The sequence below is a fragment of the Acanthaster planci genome, linkage group LG02 (assembly GCF_054643075.1).
Source record: "Acanthaster planci isolate LZ-2023a linkage group LG02, COTS_SCS, whole genome shotgun sequence".
In the NCBI taxonomy this organism is placed as follows: domain Eukaryota; kingdom Metazoa; phylum Echinodermata; class Asteroidea; order Valvatida; family Acanthasteridae; genus Acanthaster; species Acanthaster planci.
This window is the reverse complement of record NC_141778.1, coordinates 1,866,870-1,892,948: the sequence shown is the minus strand read 5'-3', so window position 1 is coordinate 1,892,948 and position 26,079 is coordinate 1,866,870. Positions and strand designations below refer to the sequence as shown.

The 26,079-nt window shown below is 41.2% G+C and overlaps 1 protein-coding gene across 1 annotated transcript; it reads left to right on the top strand.

Moving 5' to 3' along the window:
* Positions 1-1,223: 1,223 nt before the first annotated feature.
* Positions 1,224-25,773, top strand: LOC147799789 (uncharacterized). The gene is made up of 27 exons (XM_087133830.1): positions 1,224-1,612; positions 3,601-3,895; positions 5,204-5,299; positions 5,605-5,678; positions 6,237-6,384; positions 6,770-6,838; positions 6,990-7,077; positions 7,579-7,715; positions 7,980-8,078; positions 8,712-8,803; positions 9,271-9,366; positions 10,287-10,361; positions 10,768-11,026; positions 14,075-14,275; positions 15,520-15,828; positions 16,016-16,111; positions 16,404-16,477; positions 17,241-17,388; positions 18,716-18,784; positions 18,917-19,004; positions 19,830-19,966; positions 20,524-20,622; positions 21,287-21,378; positions 21,658-21,753; positions 22,250-22,324; positions 23,472-23,615; positions 24,501-25,773. The coding sequence occupies exons 2-27, from the start codon at positions 3,620-3,622 to the stop codon at positions 24,583-24,585; spliced, it is 3,222 nt and encodes a 1,073-aa protein (XP_086989956.1). The 5' UTR covers positions 1,224-1,612; positions 3,601-3,619; the 3' UTR covers positions 24,586-25,773.
* The last annotated feature ends 306 nt before the right edge of the window (positions 25,774-26,079 follow it).

Sequence of the window (26,079 nt, the reverse complement as noted above, 5' to 3'; positions counted from 1 at the left end):
CTTGAGGACCTAGTGGCAACCAGGATCTCAAGACTGAAAGGAGGTACGTGCCTGAGATGGCTAAACACGCAGCCTTCCACGATCTGTGCCACTCCTGATGCCAACTATCCAACACCACAAGACTCGTAGTGACAGTGAATACCGAAGATGGTTTCACGACCGGCAGTACGGTATTCACGAGTGTAAAGAGGTAGCAATAGGACGTGTTTGATGCAGGCAAAATAGCAAGTATCAGAAGACGTGTGTTCTTCTCAGAGTTCAGAGCAAATCTGTCCGGAAAATGCGCATTCCTGAGACAAGACGACTAATGCCTGGCCAATGCATAATAGTGCGCCGGTGTCGCTAAAAGTGAAAGCTTAACAACTCACAAAATGTGTGTGACAAAACGCAGAAGGGCGTTGGCAAGCTTAGGCTGTCTTGGAGTAGTGCCCATAATGGCTAAATTGGCATAATAGTGCCGCATGGAATGTGTTTACGGAATGTTGTCGCCAGAGGGCGCACTATAACCACGTTGAATGAGCTAGGCCATGAGGATCAAATTTTATCGAGATAAAAATAATGGAAAAGTGTGTACATGTATACATTGAAGAAGAATGAAGGACGTGGTAGTTGAGGGACCTCTTGACTATTAGAGAAATAGGTCGACTGATCACACTATATTAAGTTGATAGGAAATACATTGTCATAAACTATTGTAAGTGCTTGCGATAAAAACCTAAGACTTTGTGTACTTGCCTGTCATCAGACCGTACGGCTTTATGGCCACTTTCATCAGCTGTATGTGATGCAAATTGTGATTCACAGTACTGCTCCGTTGGAATGTGACAAGGAGCCAGTCTCATCCACTCCCGGTTATAAGTGAAAGAAAAAATACACATCTGTCGTTACTTTGAATGGGGAAATAGAATTAGGCAGTGGCTACATCTACTAGACAATGTACTGTCATTCTTATTATTATTTATTTATTGGACGAAAGCAATATAACAGAGTTTAACAATGCACATAAAAGCAAATCAAAGAAAACAAAATTACAAGGATGAACAAAGAATACAAAAGAAACCAAATCGGCAGACATGCACGGGCGAACAACAACCGAATACAAGGACAAGACATGTGACTGATGTGTGTGGGTCAGGGACTGCAAAAAATACCTACAGGTATGCAGTCCCAATACAGATTTGCATAAACCGAGAATGGTGATAGGTCGGTTTGTACTTCAGGCGAAAGTCGAGCGATCTTGGCATCACAAAGCAATGCATGGTAGCAAAAGTCAAATGTTCAATATTTGAATTGGAAGCACGACTATACACGGGAATATTGATATATTCAATATTGAATATTGAATGCGCCTTCAGACCCGCCCGAAACACCTCCCCAACGTTACCGATATTGTAGCTTTTCAAGTGCGCTGGGGCGTGAGCGACCGCTGGGCAGTGTGGTATTGTGTATACACATATACAGTGCCCGTAAAGTTATAATACATGCAATAAGCGTACAGTTTCATGCCATTGAAAGTCCCAGTGCGTAGATGCGCGCTCGTGAACTAAAGGTCACGAAAGTTTGCGACAGCAGACTTAAAATCTCCAAATTTCAGAAGACCCTTCAGCAAAAGGTAAGTGGTGGGCACTACCGTACACAGCACGAGTATGCATACATGTACAGTTTGATTGCTGTTGTGCCTAACACATAGGCCTAGTAGGTTTTACGCAGAATAGCAATGCGCTGCAAATCAGTCGGCATTTTATGACCTTGGTGATTTTTCCGCTTGCACTGATCTAGTGACTGTGTGCGGATGCGGTTTGGCCGCATGTTTTAGTTGTCTCATGTTGCATGGTCGGGCGTGTACGTACGCGACGTGTTAGCATACGGTGGCTTACAACAGCAAGATCTCGTTTTACATTTTACATGTACGCCCATGGACGGAAATCTCTCCTCGGTCGTGGGGGGACATCAATTTACAGTTTTTGTGTACACCGTGTATATTATAGTATTCCATTTATAAAAACCCAAAAGGGAAAATCCTTGACTACAGCTGGCCAGGGAATGGCGCGATGCCGATATGATGCTCCGAAGCCGTCGATGCCCCGCTGGCGGCCCAAGCGCTTGGTACAGTGGAGCTCACAGCAAATGCAGAGGGGGGAAGCTGGCAAGTTATTTGGCAGTCCCGGAAGGGCACTTCCAGCTGGCACAGACATCCCGGAGTTGTACATCACAGTTGTTAGGGTGGTCGATGGTGCAGCAGACTCGGTAGATGGACCCACAGGAATGGCGACGAGCGACGCCAGCGTGTGGATGGCAGGGCTCGCCCTCAACGAGCTTGACCCTGCCGACATCGAAATCACCACCTGTGGAGGAATAACTCCTTCGGTCCCCTCAACAACGGCGGCTGCGGTGCCGGTATGTCATAGCCATCCCCCATTCCGGAGATAAGGCCTGCTGTCGAGACGGCTGGTTCTCCACCGGCGGGCGGTGGAGACATGTCAGATGAGCCAGAGGGGCCACCTTCGTCAGGAACATGAACGGCATGCTGCAAACCGCCCGTACGACGGCGCTGTGCATGTGCGGGCCGTCGTGTTGCAGTTTCCGTCGTAAAGTGGCTTGGGCGGCGACGCTGCAGAGTAGTAACTCGTGCACGGTACATGGCAAGTGAAAATGATTAGCGAAATATATTCCAAAAAAGATATTTCTTCAAATGTAAACCTCGTTCTAAAAACACCTCCGCCTCATCCGAGTGACTGTGACAGAACGACGCTCCCAGATTCCCGCCAAGAAAATCCCGCCCCTCCTCTTCATTGGCCCCTTTCCCTTTATTTATCTAATTTGAGTTATGTCACGATCCTTTCACTCGCCAGCTTAACCTTTATTGGCCAAAACAATTTGCATCTGGGTGCACTCATTTGCATAGCCTAAAACAGAAGGGGTATCTCAAGGACCAGGTCAAGGGGCCGTTGAGTGAGGGAAGCTGACTGTGTTCGCTGAGCATAATGCCTTTATCATGTTACGTGATAAAAGGTGCTATAAAACCCAAAAGGGAACATCTTTGATCCATCACTTCCTTTAGAATGTGGTTTTGCTTTGGAGGGGACACTAGTTCGACATTGTGTCCCCAAAATTCATGCGGACGTGTCCCCCGGGATTTCCACTCATGTACACTACGCCCTCTGGATAAGACGTCAGGACAGGAAATCCTGAGCCAACAACAAACAACAACCCTTGTTCAGAACTATACAGAAATATCTGACGTTCGTCCTACATAAACTGCTTGAGTTTCAAAACCTATTTCAACAGATACAAAACAATAAGATGAAATCATGGTTAGATCCTGCATATTCTTTTTTGTCACCATAGCGACGGTACGCCTCAATATGGTGAAACGGTATTGCATTTACAGCTATTGCCTGTATTTCTTATTCACTACAGTGGCACAAGCTAATTTACCAGTCATAAGTCTTGCACTAAGATTTGTTTGCGATTAACGTAAACATCTTTGATGAAACCTAACAATTTGATCAAATTCTTCAGTTCCGAAGCAATGATGGAGAGGACCTTGTTGATTTTGTGGGGTTGCGTTTTCAAATTTAAATGCCTTTGTACTTTCAGATCAAGAGTAGGCTGGGTTATGGAAGACCACAAGGATAAACGTAACCCCGCCCCAACACAGGAATATGCAAATTCGGAGCAGCAGGCGTCGACCAATGCGGACCTGACCACACCATCCGCCAATAGGATTGATCTTGGTCACCAGACAGGTACCAGTGAAGCGAGTGAATTAGACACGCCGCCTAAGGAAGCCAAATTCACCTACTACCAGAAGGCCACTTTTGCCAGCGCAATGCTGGCAACTTTGGCGAATTATATGGCCTTCTCTATCATATCCGTCTTCTACCCAATCAACGTAAGAACCAGGCTTTTGTCCCGAATCTAAATACTTTCAGTGTCCATAAAACAGGCCAATAATTCCGTCGTGGGGTTTGCTTTTTATGTCTCCAATGTGAGTATGATTTACAGAACCTTCTATTAGGAGACATAAGTTGGTCTGAGAAGCCTGCCAATTACGCATAATCTTGCAAATATGAACTCTTTAATCCAAAACATAACAGACCTTACAACAGAAGTTTAAAAGGAGAGAATGTTAGGTTTTGAAACAAGGATAAACACCCAAGAAAGTTTAGCGGACTTTTTAAGCGAATATAAACAAGGCCAGGGGACTTCAGCATAGATAGGACGTCATTAACAATAATGTGACGAAATTTGCTGTCAGGTATACCCTGAGATTTTCCTACATTTTCCGATTTAAACTATTTTGGCTATTCTTTTCATCCCACTTGGACGCTGTAGGGCCTTCAAGGAGAAAATGGCCTCGGGGTAACGAAGAAACTAGAAAATAAGTAGTGTTTTGCGATTTGTGTTTTTATTTGATCACATTTTGTCTGGTCAATTAATGTGAAATTCCGTGTATCTCTACATCGATCGAGGACCGTATTGTCAGGCTGTACAGTCGCCTTTCATGTCCAATGTGTACAAAACAGCAAGCGCCTATACCGTACAAGATTCTGCCTTCCTTGTACCATTGTGCCATATTTGCATAAACCTTTCACGATTCCGTGATGCGAGACCGACATGCCTGAAGGCACACTAAGATATTTAATAATGATCAAGCCAAAATTCGGAAAGTTCACCACTGATTGAGAACCGCCTTATCTGCTGTCAATACACTTTTCTTTCTTAGCATTAATTATAAGGACAATTTTGTTCCAAAGGACTTTATTACAATTCAGTCATCGAGTATCAGGTCATTGAACTTTGCGATTTGTTTTGTTTAATTTGTTCTTTTTTCTGAAGGCCAACTACAATTGTGCACCCAACACAGTATGGGAAAACTGCGGCAGTTGAAAAAGACTCTACCGCAACACAGTGCCACGCTTCCCCACACGTGAACACTGATTGGCTATCAAATATGTGTCTGTTTGCCCTGTTTGCCGTATTATCCCCGTGGCCACTTTGCAGACAAACCTGTAGGTTACGTAAGAAAGTTCAATAGTCACCTTGAACACTTTTCCTAGGTCATAAGTATAACTTTGTTTCCTTTTAATCAAAATGATATGGCATTTTAGAGTGTGTCGCTTGGGGGATTAATTGGAATACTTCTAGCAAAAAAACTCTCTACATATTTGTAATCTTGATTCTTTTCTTTTAACTACAGGCAAAAGGAAGAGGGGTTTCGGAAGCCGCTATTGGTCTCGTGTTTAGCGCATTCTCCCTCTCAGCGGGTATTGGATCACCTATATGGGGCAAAATTGTAGGTTTTATTTCGCTCTCGAATAAGGTGTCTGGACGCCCGGGCGAAATACTACTCCCGGGCGAAATACTAATCCGCCCGGGCGAAATAGCAGGCACAAAGTTTCTTTTAGTCGTGTCTTATATACGCTTCCGTAGTATCCTCAGTGAAATTATCTACTGCAATTTCCTGAGTGTGTTCAAAGCCGATTTCTCTTAAACCTTAAACATTTCATGAGCCCTTTTTTCCCGATTTTTATTTCAGAATTCTTTGGTATTCTGTGTATTGTAACGCTTACGTTTCTACGTTATATTTCTACATTTTAGATTCCTATCGTTGGCGCTCGGTTTGTCTTTTTGGCGGGAGCATTCGTTACTGGCGGTTGCAACATCTTGTTTGGGTAAGCAATTATATCCGATAATGTTTTACAGAATCGTTTTATGCAAAATGTAAAAGTTAACATTAATACTTGATAATACTTTGTATACACTCATTCTGTCTCAGTTAAAGGAAATTAATCAGAGGTCTCATTGGGTGTTTTCTTATTTCTTTAAAAGCAAAGTATCCAATCAACTAAACGTCTTTTTCACGTAGCCATCAAGAGTTCACGTTTGAATTGGAAAAGAGGGGGGGGAAAGACATTTTTATTTGATTTCAAGCAGAAGCTATGTGGGGCATGGTGGCATGTAGTCTAGTAGACTAGTGGTTAGGTTTGTAGCTTCTGATCATAGGGTCGAAGGTTCGAATCCAGCTGGTGGCAGCATGTTTTGCTCTTGGGTAAGTCACCCCATTTGCCTCTCTCCACCAAGGAGTTGGTTATGTCATCCGTGTGCACCTGATCGGGCTGAGCTGAGATGGTTTCACGAATGGTCACTTGTGAGCTCATTGTGCAGGGATAATAACAATGTGGATACATGCGCAATATCAGAAATTCCATTGTTTCACTTTTTTTATTCAGGTTTATTGCTACCATGCCAACGGAAGCAACATTTACGGGTTTTAGTTTGGCCATTCGACTTTTGGAAGGGCTAGGAAGTTCAGCTGGTTTGACGGCGTCAGCAGCATGCGTGGCTTTTGCGTTCCCGGAGAATGTCGGCACAGCTGTGGTAGGAAAAATTTTGCAAGGTCGTCAGACCTGTGACCTAGAAGTGTACGATGGGTGTCGAATAAGTGTAAGATTCATTGTGAGATTCGTGTAGCGCGTGTTGAATTCAGTTGTAAGAAGGCTGTTATGTGATCATTTTACATCTGCCTCATAGTATTAGATCGGTGTTAAATCTGTGTCAGCAGACAGCTGAGTGATCGCTTTCATGTTAGTGTTAAAAAGCAGTATAAGCTTTGTGACGTAATTTTGGTGTCAGATCATGGCTACTCAGGTGTGAGATCACTGTATGATTAGATTGTGTAAGATTGGTGTCAGGTCAGTGTTACGTCAATGTTGGATCAGGACCAGATTATCAATATACATACACGTACTTCGACTTTTCACAGAGCTTGATCGAGATGATGGGAGGTTTGTCATTTGCAATAGGACCAGCTATTGGTGGCCTACTCTATGACGTAAGTTCACCATTGGAAAGGGAAAAAACCTTAACACTTATCCAGTAATTTATAAAAACCTCTTGTTCATCTGAATGGTTTCAGAGAAAGAAGGTCAAGGACTTTTTTCGTAAGGTTCCCCTTCTTTATCTATGATGTTTGTTTCTGACAGGCTGGAGGCTTCGAGCTCCCGTTCTTTGTTCTCGGAGGAGTTGTTCTGGTTGTCGATTTTATCAATTTCTTCTTGCTGCCAGAGCAGGGTAAGACACATTGATGAGTGTGGAATTAGTTTCTCTTCAAATTATTTTGATAATGGTGATCTTTCTATTACCAAAACCTTTTTGCAAGCGGTGACGAACGATCACTTGTATCAACCTTTTTTTCTTCACACCCTACTAGCATTTCTTTGTACGAATCTGAGCCAAAGTCTCAGGTGGACGTGAAGGTAAAGATGTGGTTATAATCTGGTTATTGGTGGTTATTGTCTGTAGCGTATGGAGCGATAGGACTGGTTGAACAGGCTTGATAATAAATTATTTGGTTTGTAACGGAACAGTCAGGAAAGAACATCAACATTCTTCCTGAGTGATGTCCGCTGCATGCAGAGAAGTTGCTGAGAAGAAAATAAATTCAGTCTTCGCGTTTGGATTTCAAATTTTTGCTCATGTGACACGGAGAAATGATGGAAACCAAAATCCGTGACTATTGTTTTCGTGATCTTATGTTACAGAATGATGTTTTGATTTTAACCACCTGAACAGGAACGAAGAACGATGAGCCTGGTTCCTTGATCGGGGTTTTGAGCATACCTGCCATATGGGTTGCCTTGGCAACCATTGTTATGGCCGCAGTTGCATTTTCGTCCTTTGATCCTACCCTGTCAATTCATCTGAAAGGGGTATGTTCCCATGGTAACACAAAAAGTTACAGCCATTTGAAGTAGAGCGAATCTTTGAATACAATTCCAAATTACTTACTCAACCGTGCACATTTAAGACTTAAGCGCTGTAGGGTTGGCTTTGCCTGAATCTATTACATTTTCTTAATCATTTTGCATGTAATTATGTATATGCATAATATATTTTTGAGAAATAACCAAACTTCCGATGGCATCATGCTGACCAGACACCTTGCATCCTTTCTAACCCCCCCCCCTTCATAGCTTGATTTCACGTTGATTCAAATCAGCTTGATCTTTCTGGGTTTCGGTCTTGTGTACGCAGTGGTCTCCGTAATTTGGGGAGCTGTTGCTGACGCTACGGTAAGTTATTGCCGCGAGGCATAACCTATCATTGGTGAAACATAGTGTGACCTTTGGGGTCAAACGTCCAAAGATCTCAGATGCTATTTTTCCATTCAAAATGGCGAAGATGAGCATTAAATTAAAAACGATTTAAGAGTGCATGTAGATGTGTCTGGCGGACAAATCATGCTGGGATGTAAAAACGTCTATCTTTACAAACTGGGAAAAGGTGTCTTAGAAATCTCGAAATCCGCAGATTACAATTGATTGAGGAGTTTAAGAGCAATACTGGAATACCATTTATAAAATACAAAATGTAATCCAAAATTTCTACATGCGTAGACAATATACATGTCACAAAGTTGTTTTCCAATCGACCTTTAGCCTACAAGTGTCATGTACCTAAAATATGAAAGTTCTTGTTGCTACGAGCAAAGTCTTAGCTATACAAGCCTGTCTCAAACAACATGCTAAACAGCAACAGAAACATGTAATTCTTAGTCCATTTCTTAGCAATTGCTTTTGCCGTTTAGTTGACTTACCTTGTATTTGCTAGTTTTTATTCATACTACCCAATGTCATTTATCGTTTCTGAGAAGAAAAGACTCTCTTGCTCGCTGATTTGGTAAGTTTATGCATTTGGTTGCACAGAAATCCACGAGGATTATGATGGTCATGGGGGCATTTGGCACTGCAGTCTTCTTTTTACTTGTGGGCCCGTCACCTTTGCTGAAAATACCTTCGTGAGTCGATAAAGACGGGCACTTTAAGCCTCTTCTCTGATGAATTAGAGTTCAATGCAAATTCATGTCAGTTTTAATTTAGAATAATTTAAATTTGTGCTACATTTATAGCAGTGTTTTACGCAACATTTATTAAAAAAAAGAAACCCAGAATAGTCCAGAAACCCCCCATTCCATACATAACCGTGTCGGTTTTTGAACAAAATACTTTACATTTGTGCTACATTATATTTAAATGTCTTCAACCACAATTTTAAAACATTAATAAATGAGGTTTGGAACCCAAAATAATCGGGCACTACCCCCCCCCTTAATAGTTTAAACGTGACAGGTTGTAGGATTAAGATAAAAATGTCTCCCCTGTGAACAAGGTTTATTACACCAAAACTCTAAGTGGTAACTCCTTGCTCTTAGTTTTGATAGAGTTTCTGCCTGCGCCACAACATTGTCGTTTCTTCCCTCTACAGGACCAAGTTAGTAGCTATCCTAAGCCTTCTCTTCGGGGCTGCTGTGATTGCTTTGATAAGCATGCCGACATTTGTTGATATGTTTGACTCTGCGGAGTAAGTACAAGGAGTTCTTTTCCGTTATTCGTTAAAGACAATTGGGTCAAATACAGCGGCTGCTGGAAGATGAAAAGTGCTATGGGCCTCGAGCTAGAGGAGGAAAGGGCGCAAATTGCTTAGCAACGGAAGCTTCTTTGGTCGACACTGAACTTTTCTGGTTCACGAACGACTCTGAAATGCACATCTTAGGGCCGCATTGCTTATATGAAGCAAACTATGGGACAGGGCCGCCTTTGTGTTGGTCATTGTTATACTTGTATCTCAGGAATTCCTTTCAGACATCTAGGGAAGATGTGTTAAGTGACAATAGGCTGAAGTGTGTATAGGGATTGGACTTGTTAGGGGTACCCCTCTGTCCCATTTCGTGCCTGGTAGCATTGCTACCGACAAAACACTCCCGACCAATATTGCTCTTTTCAGCCGATGAGGAGGTGCTTCTGCTCGAGGTGGCTCCACGCTTTCACACGTGCGTACAAACTTACGCACGACAAAAGCCTTTTCGTCCATTAAGACGTTTACAGCATACTTTGCATACGTCCTCTGAAAATTTCGACACGAGAGCGTGTTTGGTCCTACCAAACGGTTTGATCTATCCCTGGATAAACTACGCAAATTGGATCAGAAAGGACGAGAAATAAGATACTTTCAACTTACAAAATGAGGTAAAGCAAAAACAACATTACCTCAAATCTCTCACAACATGAGCAAATCAGTGCACTTATTGTTAATTACGCAGTACAGGAAAACGAGTACCTCTTGTACGAGAACCAGAGTGATGTCCTCGTAAGATATGGTGTACAGTGGGGCATGGCAAACAAACATGTAAGTCCAAATAACAGGGACAAGGAAGGGGGAGCGGGTCCTCTCTCGTGTTTAGTATGAAAGATTACAGTTGGAATGTTGTGTACTGTCTACAGGTGGTATGGTATCCCAAACAACCTTGGACTGAGTTCCATTATATCTGGCCTTTGGAGCGGTGGGTTTTCAGTTGGGTGAGTTGTTGCTTGAGATTGAAACGTAAAGAGAGATCCCCTTGCCACATTAACTATAGAGTCAGTTGTTGATATACTACTGTTGATGGGTACTTTTTGACGAAAGTGATGCTGGTGGTAATGAGGATGGTACACATAAAGGTGAGGAGGTGCTGAAAGCAATTCTGATGTAAATAATAATAATGGTAATAATGGTATCGTTGGTAATTGTTATGAATGACAGGTGTATGATGACGATGCCACGTTTAAAGTGGCATCAACAAGGAAAATAATCAGTCGCTCCTAATCATTATTAAAGCCGCTTTCATACTTTTTGACGATGTTTATGGCTGCTTATCTGTTGTATTTTATATTTATATGTTGTTTATGTGTACTCTGTGCGTCGAATTCATATAATTCTTGACAGACTCCTTGCTGGGCCGTTGTTAGGGGGATATCTGACGGATATCTACGGATTTGCCATTTCGTCGACGATAATCGCTGGTTGTTGTCTCGTGGTTATGATCTTCAATTGTCTGTTTGTAGTCTGGGAGTATCGGTGTGGCAAAGGGTTAGTACTCAGTCACAAGGTGACGTCACAGGACTGTTTTGTACTAAACAGCAGATGCAAGGTATTTTGGATATCAGTTGGGCTTTTTGTGTTTCCGTATTTGAGTCTTGCTTTATAATGCCTGAAGTGTACTTAATACCCCAGAGGACTAGGGTTTCACCGACATAATTATCTTGCGAAGTTTTCATAATAATGAATCTGTTAAAATTGTCAGTTGTAAAAAATGAGACATAGTATAAGTTAATTTGTCAAGTCAAATTTCAAGTCACCTAGAGCAATGTGTAATTCCACAGGGTGCAAATCAACTCTATCGCTCTGGTTGAATCTCCGCAGCGTTTCTTTTACAATGGAGGTTAGTGCAAGCTTCTTGCAAATACAATGTTATTAGTGGGTTCACATCCGGGACTTTTTGACGTTGCAGGAGACGAGTACCCAGATCACGGCTGGAAGCGGAAACTAACTCGACAGAAGACGAACGGAGGCCACTCACTGCAGCGGATGTGTGATGAAATTTGGGTAGAAAGCTGTTAAATTTCGAAACAGAAAATTCCTTCTGTTTATCGAAACAGTTCCTTTACCAGTTCTAAGCATGTTTCTACCATATTTAAGGTCAGTTAGTTTAGCATTTAAACGTAAGTGGTTTATATTCAACCACTAACTGTATGAAATGAAAACTATACATTTGTATGCAACTAAGTGTTGTAAATAATGGAAAGCGATTGTTCAACTGTAATGTCATGGCCAGTTGATAAACCATGAAAGTACATTAATTTACACTTTTGTGTGGGTCATTAATATTGTAACAACTAAAGTCATTTTTACCGGCCTTAGCAGCCTTCAATTTAAATGTTTCGCATACCATTGCCTGGCCTGGGCCAGAAGGGCCCCTTGCGTTGGTCACACAATGGGATACCACATAGATTAGTCATTCTTTATACAACCGGAACCTTTTTTGTTGGACCCCTCATTGCTTTTCTATAAAACCCTCCTGTAGTTTCAGCCCAGCCTGGATTTGAGACTGGGCGTTGATTGTGAGAGTTTGTGCTCATTTTTCCGTAATCATTTGTAATGTTTATCGCTGGACAATTTCGACTCAATTCTGCTCTGGCCTGGTTAGAGAAATATGTAAGCTCTTTTGGACAATTTGGCTCCCTCTCCGAATATATTTGTATTTTTGTGTAATAAATTACTGAAACTGTAAATTGTCGATCTTTGGTCTCTTTCCTTTTCCTGAGTTATGTCTAGAGGCCGCTACAATATAAAGTATCTCAACCTGAGGAGGGGACTCTTATGATAATTTATACTTTCGTCATTGTTTTAAATTTGGTTCCTGTGTTATCTAGCGTCACTGGTAATCATGAATTATGCAGCGTTTGCTCATTGCTGATGTACCACGCGCACAAACTGTAACTGCGCAGCTTTCACCATATGAGGTGGCGTACTGACATTCGTATAAAATACAAAACCATCTATTGACCACTGTTGGCTTCAAGGAAGGCAGCTAACCGGTGATAATCTGCGTGAAACTACTAACTGGCAGCTGTTAAAGTGTAGCTGAGCATGATTTTTTTCTTAGACACAAGTTTTCTGCAACTCTTCTACTCTTCATTAATGTATGAAACCTCTTTCACATTCGTATTTGGTTTAATGTAGGCCCTATGGAAAAGTGCACCTTTTAAACACTAAAACTTATCCATTTCTTCCAGGACATTCTGAGGGCGCGCTGTTGCTGTGATGAGGGAAGAGAGTTTCGTGTACATTTAGTCCAGGAAAATTTACGGAGATTCAGGACTTCTTGTGTATAAATTGATGCGATTTTGAGGCTTTCTTCCTGGAATGACATCACAGGTTTGCCCATGAATGTGGAAGTACTTATTTGCACTACCAAAAAGGCAGAAAAATACCCCGAAAATAGTAAAACAAAATTTGAAAATAAATTAACTGAAACTGGTTGGTATTTAGGAAACTGATTGCAGCTACGATTTAATTAATAAACAAAGAAGGCATTCACGAACAATATTCGATAAAATAATCTGTCTGGGAAACCAATTTGACATGTTTCAGTAGTCTTTTACTTTTTTCATAAATTTCTACCTGGGTATTTAATAATACGAGTGTCTGCGCGCGTGCAGTACAGTGGGTGCGTTCGATTAGTTCTCCTGAATACACCAGTGTTACAAGCAAGGGAAGCCTCGAAATGAGGTGAATCAACCGCTGCAGTGTAATCGCCAAGGCATTCTGGGAAAAAGGTCAATTCCCCGCCCCGTTCCATCAGGGTGCACCACTACAAATAAATTCCCATAGACAGCAGTGATAAATCCCCATACTTCACAAATATTTTAAAAATACTCACAACTCTCACAGGTGTTCAGGCTGCACAGAAAAATGATGTTCCACATGTCCTCTTTCATTTTCCTTTCAATTTTCGGGGGGTTTATCCAAAGTGTTACAACTGAGTTCAGATGCCCCATTTTCAAGACAATGGTGTTCAGTCATGCAAGACAAGAGGGATACCATCAAGGTATTATTAGAAAGAATACTGCTTCTACTTTTCGGAGATTCCTATGCATTATAATCATATCTCATGGTTTGGGCATATTAGCCCCTTTCCTCAGGGTTTGGTTTTTTTCTGGGACACCATGTATATCACTCGTATCAGAAAACAGGAACAACCAAACACAGTTCAAAAGGTGCTGATGTAAGATTCCTCATGAATAATCCGAATGTAGGCTTACGTGATGAACATCGATCGGCCCCTATACTGTGTCATAGGGTTTCAGTACTACCCCCCCCCGCAGCTTGGCAACTTTCCATAGCCCGACAATTCTTTCTCCCTCATCCACCCCACCCTCATCCCCATTTTCTGCATCAATTCACCGTGACTCCACTGTGCAGATCCCGACAAAATCTCTCTATCCCAAAGAAATAACAGAAATATAGTAGGGGCAGGGAACCAGTCTAGTACTATCAGAATTTTTTTTATTGAGGGCGCACTGAAGTCAGCAGGTGACCTTTGCACATGTGCTTTCTACCGCGTCGTTGCAGTCTACGTCAACTGATTTAGTGGTGAGAATTGTTACTAGAGCCATACAAAGACTGAAATGGGCTTGCCTTTTGTGTAGTTCAAATCCAATAAAATGTAAGTACTTCATGACATGTGCAGCATTTACGGGGGGAAATAAGCTTCACGACGTTGCGTAGGTCAAGGTGTGCCGAACGCGCAACGAAGCCTGAATGCACGACTACCACTACCAGGCCTTGGCCTAGCCTGTGTGGTCGGCTTCTCCAAGTCCACTACATGTATTTACAGACCTGTAAATCACTCACTACACCTTGTGAATTGCAACCCTACTACTTCTTATGGGTACGGTGACGCTATGGGTGTTTGAATCCTCCCTCTCAGCCATTCTTTTGACGAAAACACCCGAATAGCTTTTTCGCAATGCGGGGTCTTTACATGGGACTGGCCCTTGGAAGTTACCATGTGATCGGACTGTGCTGTGTCGCACAGAATATTGACATTGACACGTCTCGGAAGCTTTGTAACTTTCGATAGTGAAGAAAACGCGGAGCTTGCGTCCGATAGTGTACCGAATTCGCAAAACGAGAGCAACCCATGTCGCAGCTGTATCCTAGTGACCATCATTTCCGTTAATAATTACGTCATTACGTCATACAAAAATGAGCCTTATGAAGTGTCTACTAACCAAATGCTTGCTTACGATAACAGTGTTTGATCTCGGTGAAACTAATTGGTCACATGGTACTTCGATGCCTTCTGATCGGACCCTTTGCTGTATTGCGCAAAGTTCTTTGTGGAGATTTCAAGCACTACAGACGACTTGGATTTGGGGGAATTTAGGTGTGACGTCACGTGTCATGCATTTTTTGTTCAAGCTAACTTCCTACATGCACTGTGTTATGCACGCAAAATGTGCGATGCGTTTGGGTTTTTTCATCAGGAGAATGACAGGGTAATGAGTAAAAGTTCGATTTTTTTAAAGAAATAGTCTTATAGTCTTAAAACCACAGTCAGAAGATTTAAAGAGATATGCATCAGTTTTGACGGCTTTGGGGAGGATTTGGTGGAGAATGTGTTTTTTTTTAACGTAAATATACCCTGATTTGACATCAGAGCTGCATTCCAAAATCCATAACGTTACGAAGCCACTGCCGAACCGTAGGGTCGCAAGTCACACGGATTAATGATTTGCAATTCTGTAAGTATATCCGTGGATCTGTGTCTCATTACACAAGGTCCAGTCTACTGACTACCTCCGTATCATTTGACATCGTAACTAAATAAAACGCGGCAAAAGACTTATACGTTCTGAAAAATCTCACTGTTAAGCCTTCTCTCAAGCGGTTTTTAACTGCTTGGATGGATGAACGAAGCTGTAGCAATATTAGAAATACGCGAAGCCACTGGAAGCTATTTGTACATACATGTATTTTTACATATACGTGTATATATAATTGTCTTAAATGTATTTTCCTGACTTAGAAACTGACCTTCCCCTTGGAAACAATTTCACAACGACATGTCGGTTTATCTTTATATAGGCATATTAAAATAGTTAATTGGTGTCTGTCTCTTTTATTGTTTAGCAATTTGTGAATTGTCAGCCATATAACAATATTATGGAACAGCATAAGGAGGACAAAGATGACGATGACACAAGGCAAGAATACGCAAATACAGGACCAGATTTTCCTCCCATTGAAGCCCTGCCCACTTCCTCGACCAATTGGGAGGGCCCAGACAGACTCAGTGACAGCTCTAATAACAAGAATGAAGACAAGCCAGAGCGGACAAAGTACACATTCCACCAGAAAGCCACGTTTGCTGGTGCATCGCTGGCTGCGTTGGCAAACATGATGGCCTTCGCTATAATATCTGTCTTCTACCCCATTGAGGTAAGTTTACTATAGTGAACGGAGATACATCCCCTTGAACAAAATGGACCAACTGAATTTGGCTTTTAACTAATGCAGAGCTACATCTTACAGCAAGTGCAAAAAATTACCAAACATGTTCATTCAACTGTAACCTTATACACATTAAGTTGTTAACACTGGGCTTTTTTGTTGATTTTTCCTGCAGGCAAAAGCAAGAGGCGTATCTCAGACTGTAATTGGCCTTGTGTTTGGTGCTTTTGCCTTCTCAGCTGCAATCGGATCGCCAATCTGGGGCAAAATTGTAGATGGTTTTCATCTTGAGAACAGTTTTTCTTTTGATAATTAAGGTTTTATCCTGTGTTGGCATTGGTCATCAATGGCTTATGTCAATCTTTGGTGCAATTAGGCAAAAGAAAGTTGTCTATGAGAGCGTCGCCTTAATTAGCCACATTAATGCCACGTGTTCACCAAATCAGTGCTAAGTTTGACGTAACTTTTGTTTGCAAACTATATTCTTTTAGTAAATCAGTTGTAGTCGTATGTCTAGTACAGTATCTGCTAATACATGTACATGGTATTGTTGTGCAATGTAGATACCAACTGTCGGAGCTAAGTTTGTCTTTCTGGCTGGAGCGTTTGTCACCGGTGGCTGTAATGTCTTATTTGGGTAAGTAGTCCTGCAGTTCCGTTGTGTAATGAGGGTCATATTTTGAAAGTTTACTGTCGCTGTTTACACAAAGAAACACATTGATTTTAAAGAGTAAGCTGTTTTCAGAATGAATGCAAGAGAAGTTTCTCCAATTTTGAGAGTGCAAATTGCTGCAACCTTATGCAATAAGGGTGGGGATTGTTACTGATCACATCATTCTCTGAAAGCTAAACTTTTACGTGAACCTATTGAACGCAGTGGTTAAATTGCCCCAAATTAATTACTAAAGATGCACATCACTTTGTGCAAACAAAAATCCACATTGTCCTGAATTAACGCCCTTCTTTTCAATGTGTTTCAATAAGGAAACGGCACCAATGTTTTGGGCACCCGGCTGTGAATGCATCAAAGATGCGCGTACGTGTGTGAAAAAAATAGTTAACGTACTTCTATGCCTTTCCAGGCACTACGTTTTGCACGTGGTTAAGGGACAGGCATACCGACATTACGTCTCTTCATGAAAACGCAAATGCAGTGATCAAGATACTATGCATGGGCTTGGCAAGTTAATGTAATTTTAACATTAGTTTGCTTGGTGGTTTGCCTGGAGATGCATTTCAAAGTAGTTAAGTTTTTAAATTAAACTTGAAAAATGGAAATCAACAATACTCCCACTTGCGAAAAAGGGTTACGGAAAAATTATTATTGTTAGAGTTATTATGGAGGAAATGTAAAATTACGTTTTTGTTTGGCTAAGTATTAAGTTGAAAACTTTTTTCAGGTTTATTGTCGACATGCCCACAGAGGCAACCTTTACGGGCTTTAGTGTCGTCATACGACTTCTTGAGGGATTGGGAACCTCGGCTACTATCACGTCATCGGCCGCCATCATGGCTGTTACGTTCCCAGACAACGTTGGAACGGCAGTGGTAGGCATTGTAGCTCACTCATTGGCAGATTTTATTCGATATGAGTTCAGGATCAGCATTGCATCGATGTAGAATCAGTAGATTTAATACAGGGGTGAATGTAACAAGGTGTCTGATATGCGCTTCTTACGTAACTTCACCCCTTCCACTTAGTTTGTGCTTGTTAAAATGGTTCACCAGCCAGCAAACGACTATACCAAAATCCATCTGCAGAGATCTTCCGCATTGTATAAAGGTTTGCTGAATTTATTCCAGAGTAATGTAATCAAGCTTCAGATTTCATTTTGTGATGTGTTTCTTGTTACTCAAAAGTGACATTTGGGAGGAAATGGGGTGAAAGATGTCTGTGTACGTCACATTTCGGAACGTTAAAAAAGGGTATTTTAAACTCAAAAATTTGAATTGTTTTTCCCACACACGCTGCATATCTTAATATCTTAAAGAGTGTTTGAAAAGGGTTACCATATTATGTTTAAGCTATTGCGAATTGGCCTTTGTTAGTTTCACCAATTTCAATTTTGGCTCTCTTTCGACCGGTCGGCCATGATTTATGTGTGCACAGGTGCACGTTCATGTACTCCATCAACGCACGTAAACGTTTACATGCACTACTATTGAAAGGTGATTCTCGTGCAAAATGTTCAATTCGCAATAACTTAAAGGCCAATCAAAGGCTACGAGAGATATATGCCCAGCCTCTGTGTACAGAAACTGCAGGATGTCGGTCGTCAGCTACCAGAGCCAGACCAGCTATCCGTCTCGCATTGCATGAAGGAAGATTGTATATGTACATAGACGTAGCCGATACATCATATTTGTCGAGCAAAATACGAAGCAAGTTTTGCTTTCAAGTAAATCATCCGACTGCCACGATTCTATTCACCACGCTATGTTTGGCCCGTGAATGACGCAATGGGTGGGTTTCCTTTTGCTTTGAAAGGGATATAAGTGTAATCTCTTTTTACACTAACGAGATCACATACCGGTATGCTTGCAAGAGCGTTGGAGGCTAATTAGCGGGCAGGCTGCGCACAGACTTGGTTATAAGGTATTTGCAAACAGATCGGTATAAAAGATGCGGTTCCAGAAAGGTGTAAAAAATCGATATGACAATGCAAGCCTGCTGTGAAAATGGTTGTCTGGTAGATATAAAATTGGAGTTGATCTGTGTATGACCAGTGCGGTGATATAGGTCCACAGTATAACTACAGGTTCGGTAAACAATTTCTTTGCGTCGATGTGATCCTTGTGTAAATTTTGTAAAAACTTGATAGTGACATTGAGTCATATCGGTAACAGAGTACTTTTATTGCTTTTCTTCTTTCAGAGCTTGATCGAAATGATGGGAGGGCTGTCATACGCAGTTGGGCCTGCTATCGGTGGTCTACTTTACAATGTAAGAGCAAGTTTGCATCCGTAAGTAACGTAATGAAACACTTACTTTACTTTCCACGTAATTTTTGCAGGTTTTTTCTCTTAATGAGTTCCCAGACTTGGTTGACCCTTTGAACTGTATGTTTTAAAACAGGCAGGAGGTTTTAAGCTTCCTTTCTTTACTCTGGGTGGATTTGTTTTGGTAGCCGACGCCGTCAACTTCTTCCTGATGCCTCAACAGGGTGAGTTGTGTTTTCATGATACGTATATCTGTTTAGGTAAAGGTTTAATGAGGTGCACTGATAAACATGACATGTTTTTCCATTTTAGAGCCAGAACAACGGATCAAGGTTCATGACCAACAAAGACCTACTTCTTTCTCAACCTCATTCCATTGATACTGGTTGAAAAGCATCAAGCATAATAAGGGAGCTATAAACCTATGTTACCTGATGTTCTTGTAGTTGAAGTGTCAGTATAGTTTATATTTAGAATTATTATCTTATGTCCACCCTCTTCTGGTCATTAAGGTTCCCTGCATCCCTTTATTTTTCACACTGAAGAATGCGCTTAGAATTTGAACAATTGCATTATTTTGAGCACATTACCAAACACAAAACATGGGCACAAAGCGCAGTTTTTACAGTGACCTCGAAATGAACGGTTTCAGGTTGTGCTTCCAGTGATTATAAATTTCAATGTAATCTGCCAAAATGCTGGCAGCGTTACAGATTATGAGAGCAGTCAGTAATTATTGTTTTGTAGTCTGTCACGAACACCGAAGACGCGCACCGCTCTTTAAATGTGTACTGTAATACGAGATATTCATTTTTATAAAGTACGTGTTTGCTCGATGTAAACTCAATATCAAGTATAAAATCTATTGACCATATTCACCACAGAAATGCTTGTATTAGGTTTATATACGTGTATTGGGTTGAGTTTGAAACCAAAGAAAAAGTATTGATGCATGGAATATTGACATATTTTCGTTTTCAACAAATACGCCGCCCATTATCGGCATACATTATTGAATTATACTATATTGCATTATATTATTTACTTAGGAAGTACCAATCAAGAGACGGGTTCCTTGATCCAGGTTTTGCAAATACCGGCCATTTGGATCATTTTACTCACCATCGTTGTAATCTCTGTATGCATGGCATCATTTGATCCTATTCTCTCCATTCATTTGAAGGAGGTACGTTGCTGTAGTTGTAAATGAGTTTATACTGATTGAGCACAGACCTACTGTAGACGTTGGCTTTGTCGGAATCAACTGGCTGCGACTTGTAGTGAGCTGGTCTACGGAGAGTTACAGCAGCCGCTGTAAACTACTCGTGGTCTCGCCAGCCCCAGCCACAATATTCGGACACAGTCATTCTTTAGCGGTTGCACTTTAGAACTTTACCATTATATAGTTTTGAGGGTCACGACTATGCATGTGGTAGCCCCTGACTTTTGGCAAACCCATTGCCTTATCCTAACACACAAAAGACTGCGTGTCTCTTTCACAGACCTGTATGAAGAAAGTGCTGACATTGCAAACTAGATATCTTACTGCCTTGGTGCTCCCATTACTACCAAATCTATACTCTCTTCAAAGAAGTTGTCTTAACCGGCAACCTTAGGTAGGCGAGGAACACGACGCTTTCCAAGTCTCGAAATATTGATTGCGCCTGGCTGTTGGACTCTATCATACCCGCGGCAAGATGTTGACATGACCATTTTGGGTTCGATTCTTGCTTTGTTTCACAGCTTGATTTTACAGTGATACAGATCAGCTTGGTATTTTTGAGCTTTGGTCTCGTGTACGCGCTGTCCTCCGTATTTTGGGGAGCTGTCGCAGACGCAAAGGTAAGTTAGATGATGGGCAGGGGCCATTATCGATGGGGGTGTTAATGCTGGGAATTGTAGGCCTTAGAATCTTTGCTGTCTCGGGTCATGCTGTGTTTCAAGCTTCCCCTGTGAATTGTGAGGCTAAGGGCATACTCATACTGCTAGGTTAAGGTTACATTTGAGGAAAGTGAGAAAAATGAAACAGTTTTATTAAAAGGCCAACAAGTAAAACATGAATCATTAACCATGAATCAAAGGCATAATAGGCAGAATCTTTTTATCATTTTTTATGTAAGATATGAAAAGAATTTTTTCCTTCATTTGTTGAAGCCCATTTAGATTTAGTTCGTATTATCGCTGTGAAACAAGTGAAGATTCCGTTGTGTAATTGTGCTACCTGCAACGTAGACCTCTAAACCCTGAAGTCAAAATGGCCTGGCGCTGTTTAATAGACTTCGACGAGGTGCTCCTGAGGTCATTTGAGAACAGCAGTATGCATGCGTAAGGTCTGCCCTATTAGGCCAACCATTTGCCGATTTTTCAGACTGGCTTTCCAAAGCTTTTTTCTCCATGTGCCCTTGCCTTTTGCAATTACCAAACTGGTAAGTGCAGTTCGAACACCAAACTAGCCATTTTTACTTGCTTAATTTTCACCGGGGTGATTTGATAATTTCGCTTTCAGAAAGCCACGAGAATCATGATTGTCATGGGGTTGTGGGGAACCACAGTCTTCTTTTTGTTAGTGGGGCCATCACCTCTGCTGAAAATCCCCCCGTAAGTTTCCCGCCTCTGGCGATTCCCTCAGTTTCTGGTCAGTTTACAATGATATTTGAGAAAGAAACTTCCATTCTTTCTGCAAGTGTACAGACTTGAAGCAGAAAGTCTGTAGACTGACATATTTCTAGATATTTGATGTTTTAGAAGGGGCTTAACACTGCATTTATACCGTGTTTCTGAATTCGTGTTTATTGTAATACTCTTGGAACTGAAGTGACGATTTTAGGGAATATAACATGGGAAAATGAGCTAATACCTGCTTTGCGCCCTCTTCAGGACGAAGCTGATACCAATAATTGAGATTCCTTTTGGATCCGCCGTGATCGCTCTGGTCGCCATGCCAACGTTGGTTGACATGTTTACCTCTGCTGAGTGAGTCTGAGTCGAATTCTGAAACCGTAGGTCATGTTTTCCTGAAAGAAGATTGATTTCGTGCTGTTGACTGCCCCTTGCTATGGTCTTTCCGGAAATAATATGTATAATCATTCTGCCCAGCCATTGAGGAATAATGTAAACCCGGGCAATTCAATTCAAAGATGGATAGTATACATGTATATCCAGCCAGAAATGAGACCGAGGGTACCCCCTCCAACATGTCCAATCGCTGTACACACTCTGGACTATTGTTACCAAACACATCCCCCCTACATGTCTGAAAAGAATTCCTCAGATTCCAGTGAAACAATTACCAACACAAAGCAGGGGGGTTCTCTCAGTCTCATATCTTGCTTCATATGTGATAGTAGGTGAAGCGATAAGGGAGAACGGCATAAACATGTTAGTTCGGGGAGTTTTAAGAGACATAAATGCTGCAATGATATACTTTGTCAACTACTGACATTAAAGCGTTGGTTATCTTCGTCAACAGGTGGTACGGCATCCCAAACAATCTCGGGTTAACGTCCATAATATCTGGCATCTGGAATAGTGGATTTGCCTTTGGGTATGTTTTGGCTTAATTGCAGCAGCTGCCGTCGTGTCATGTTAATGCTCCTTGTCTCAGTACGTGCCGCTGACGTTCTGCTTGTGCTTGCTGTTGTTTGAACTGCCCGGGCTATAATATCTGGCCAATTACTGCTTTATGGCATGTCCAGTATGTCCATAGCCTAAGTGAAGTGAATGCTTGCTACGCACCACCTGTGTTGCACCCATAAGCTCCCTTTGTACCCCATTATTATCGCCGCAATTTTTCGCTGGTAATCTGCATTCCGAAAAGTTGCGTACTGCAGTATAGGAAGTTGAATATACATGCCATCACTGGTGCTTGATATGATCCGACAACGTCAACTTTAATGCTTGCGCACTTTTATTTGGCTGCCTACCCAAAGTCTTCATGTGCAGTTATTTGCCTCATCGAACACTTTCTTCTGGACATGTTTTGGGATTAAATAGCCAAGTTTTTTCTAATATTTGATGTTTTATTCGAATCATTTTGTACCTCGGAATTTACACAAAAAGGTATTTTATGAGATCCCATGATTGCTCCTCATGATGAAACAGCGCACTTCGTTTTTCGTGAATTTAACTGTCCTGTGGTGGTTAACATGTTGGCCAGTCTTAGCCGAACTCATACAAAGACTTTGAAAACTGATTTTTGGAGTGACAAAATAAAATTGCAAACATTGCATGGACAATTAAAGTGCATTAAAATTTTAAAAAATTATTCACGACGGCAAAAGTAACTCTACTGTTAGATACTTTTTCTATTTCTTAGTCACTGCGATACTTTGTAGTTCAGAAAACACCACAAAATATTGCTAAGATATTATTGGCCTCACTTGTCCTGCTAAGCTGAAAGCAGTAATCAGGCATTTTGGGGGGAATGTTTACTATTGTTTGTTTGACAGGGCGGCGATGATCATCTAGCACTTTGAGATGCCAGAGTTGTAACTGCTCCTGTGTCCTTCCTCCATTGTTTATTACTGCCATGCTAACAGCGGTGATAACAAATTGCTGCGGCGAAAGTGGTAAATTGTTGTGATGACAGCAACGCCGAGTTTGAGACGGTGGAAAATATTGATGCTGTTGAAGCAGTGGGTTTTAATCTTTGTAAAGCTTCACTTTTTGCATATTTATTTATCTCTTGACAGAACCATGGCAGGTCCGATAATAGCGGGCGCTCTGACAGAGCAATTTGGATTTCCAATCACTACGACGATTCTTGCTGGCTGTTGTCTTGTGGTCATGTTGGTCGTCTGTCTCTTTGGCGTCTGGGAGTATCAGTGTGGAAAAGGGTTAGTACATGGTACTGCAATGAACAAACGAGTGAGAATTAAGCTTAAGAAGCCAAGTTTCAAGTCACTCTAGTATTGAACCACGACATGTGGTAAAAGTCCAAGTAAGGCTGAGATCAAGTCTCATTTCAATCTCTTGAGGTTTCCAGATTCTTTGCTTCACTCGAGTCGAACTTTGCTTAGGTCAGGTCTCAAGTCACTTGGTTAAAGTCTGAAGACAATCTGGTTCGTCTCCAGTCTCTTAAGTCAAGTTAGGCCAAGTCGTATCTCACAGCTTAGGTCAAGACACTCAATTTCAAAATCTCAGTTTGGGCTGAGATCTAGTTCGAAGTCAGGACAAGTGCCACTGTTAAGTAGAGCTGAAGTAGTTTCGATTCAGTCAAGTAATATAAAGACGGACGTAATGTATCGAGTCTCTTTGGTCAAGTGTCAAATCAGTATGGTCATGTCTCAAACCACTTTAGTCAAGTCTCAACTGACCGGTCAAGCATCCAGTTACGCTAGATTATCAATTATCATGTTTTTGGCCGCCGTGATGTATAAGTAACTCATCTAAGGTAAATTCATCAGCCTGACTCAGGCATTCGGGGTTTTCGTGATGAAAGTACCGCTAGCAAGGCTTGAAATTCCCTGGAAAATTTCGAAGTCTTTTGCAAACCTGCAAGGACTTTAAAATGAAAGCTTTTCTTACTTATAAAGCATTTTCACTTTCAACTGCGAGCCTGCTCCAATTTAACAAATAGGTATGATTTGATTTGTAATCGCCAATTTTTTCAGCTGCCTTTTGGTATTCATACCCGTGAAGGTTTTCTGTTGCGATTGTAAAGCCACAATTGCGTAGATGCTGACAAAATCAACACGTTCTCTATTGTAACCTCACTGCAGGAGACGAATACATAGATCACGGCTTGAGCTGGAGTCTGACTCAACCGAACACGAAAGGTCATCACTTATACCAAACAATATATAATACAAAAGTGTTGATTTTATGTCCATCTGTGTGCTAAAGTACAATATCAACAACTACCTCATTTAAAATAGAAAAAATGCCACTTAACATAATTAAACAAGTTCTGTTGATTTTAGGAGACAAATAAACCAGTAGGGCTATAGGATGGAGAGATCTCTCGAGAAGCAGAGCTTGTTGAATGCAAGCCCCTAAATGAATCACAACAAATATTAAGCAAATACATTGCAAAGAATATACACAAACATAACTCTGAAAGAAGTCACAGAGGTAATGAAGAAAAACAATAAACGGCGTATTACCAAGACTACACAAACACAGGATAAAAAGTAACATAGTAAGCTAGAGTTGACAAGAAGGGATTAGTGTTCTGTATCGAAGTACTGAATTTCTCATTGACGGTTTTAAATCACGAGAAATTGCAACGAAACAATGGCACGTACATTTATAATGCTGAGAATAAACTGAGTTTAGTTTTGAATGTACACATAGATACTAGACAAACTGCAGTGCTTGGGTCCCTCAACGTTGAACCTTTTTGTCATGAAGAGAAGGAGCTCACCAATATAATTTCTGCATACGTAATTTACCTCGCTGAATGTTATTATGTGTTTACATTTGGAGAGAATTGTCGACATAGTCTGTTACATGGTACAGTTAATGAAACATGTTGTGTCTGTTTACTGAAAACAGCTCAGGTATCATATTGTTGTCTGCTTATAGCTTTTACTGTTTCCTGCAGGCTAATTTATTGTAAATAGGTAAAATTTAAATTTGCGTGTTATTGTTCACGATGCTGGCCACCAGTTTACATGATTTCTCCTTCTGTGGACTGAAATTAGAAACCGAATGAAAGTGGGGAAAAATGATTGTACATCATCCCGATTCACACTGAAATACAGAATATGACATGGTTTTTTTAGTTCTAGCTTACTGTTAAAAATATTTTTGCCTGTGGTTGTTGCTATCATGAACAGTAACTGAGCTTTGATCGCTGCAATTTACTGCTGATCTAAGCAATGTGCTTTGATAACGAGTTGTTATTTTTCACTTAAGACTTACTTTTTAGTGCATATTTCGTAAATAGGCCGATATTTGTATATATTGGTACCTAGAGATACTTTAACAGCTGTGGTTACGGGTGTATTAGTAGTAGTCCCTTTGTGTTGCTGTGTTTTGTCTTCCATTTGATTTCCATGTGATATTGGTTGCTTATTGACCGGGAAGTTCTGCTCTGTCGGCCAGGGAAATATGAAATATAAAAAAGGAAGAGAAAAAGGCAAAGCGACAAATACGATACAGGGAAGAAAGAATATGAAAATCGCCAACCCACTCCCTCCCCGAGGATAAACGCCTGGCGGTATCGTCAACCATAACCTCGTTGCCTGTTTGTGTATATACCAGACAGTACAGGTCTCATTGCAAAGCAACACGAGCTTCAAGCCTGTGACTTTCGAAGGATCGGCCTTCGTACCCACAATGAGATGGTCATGCCTA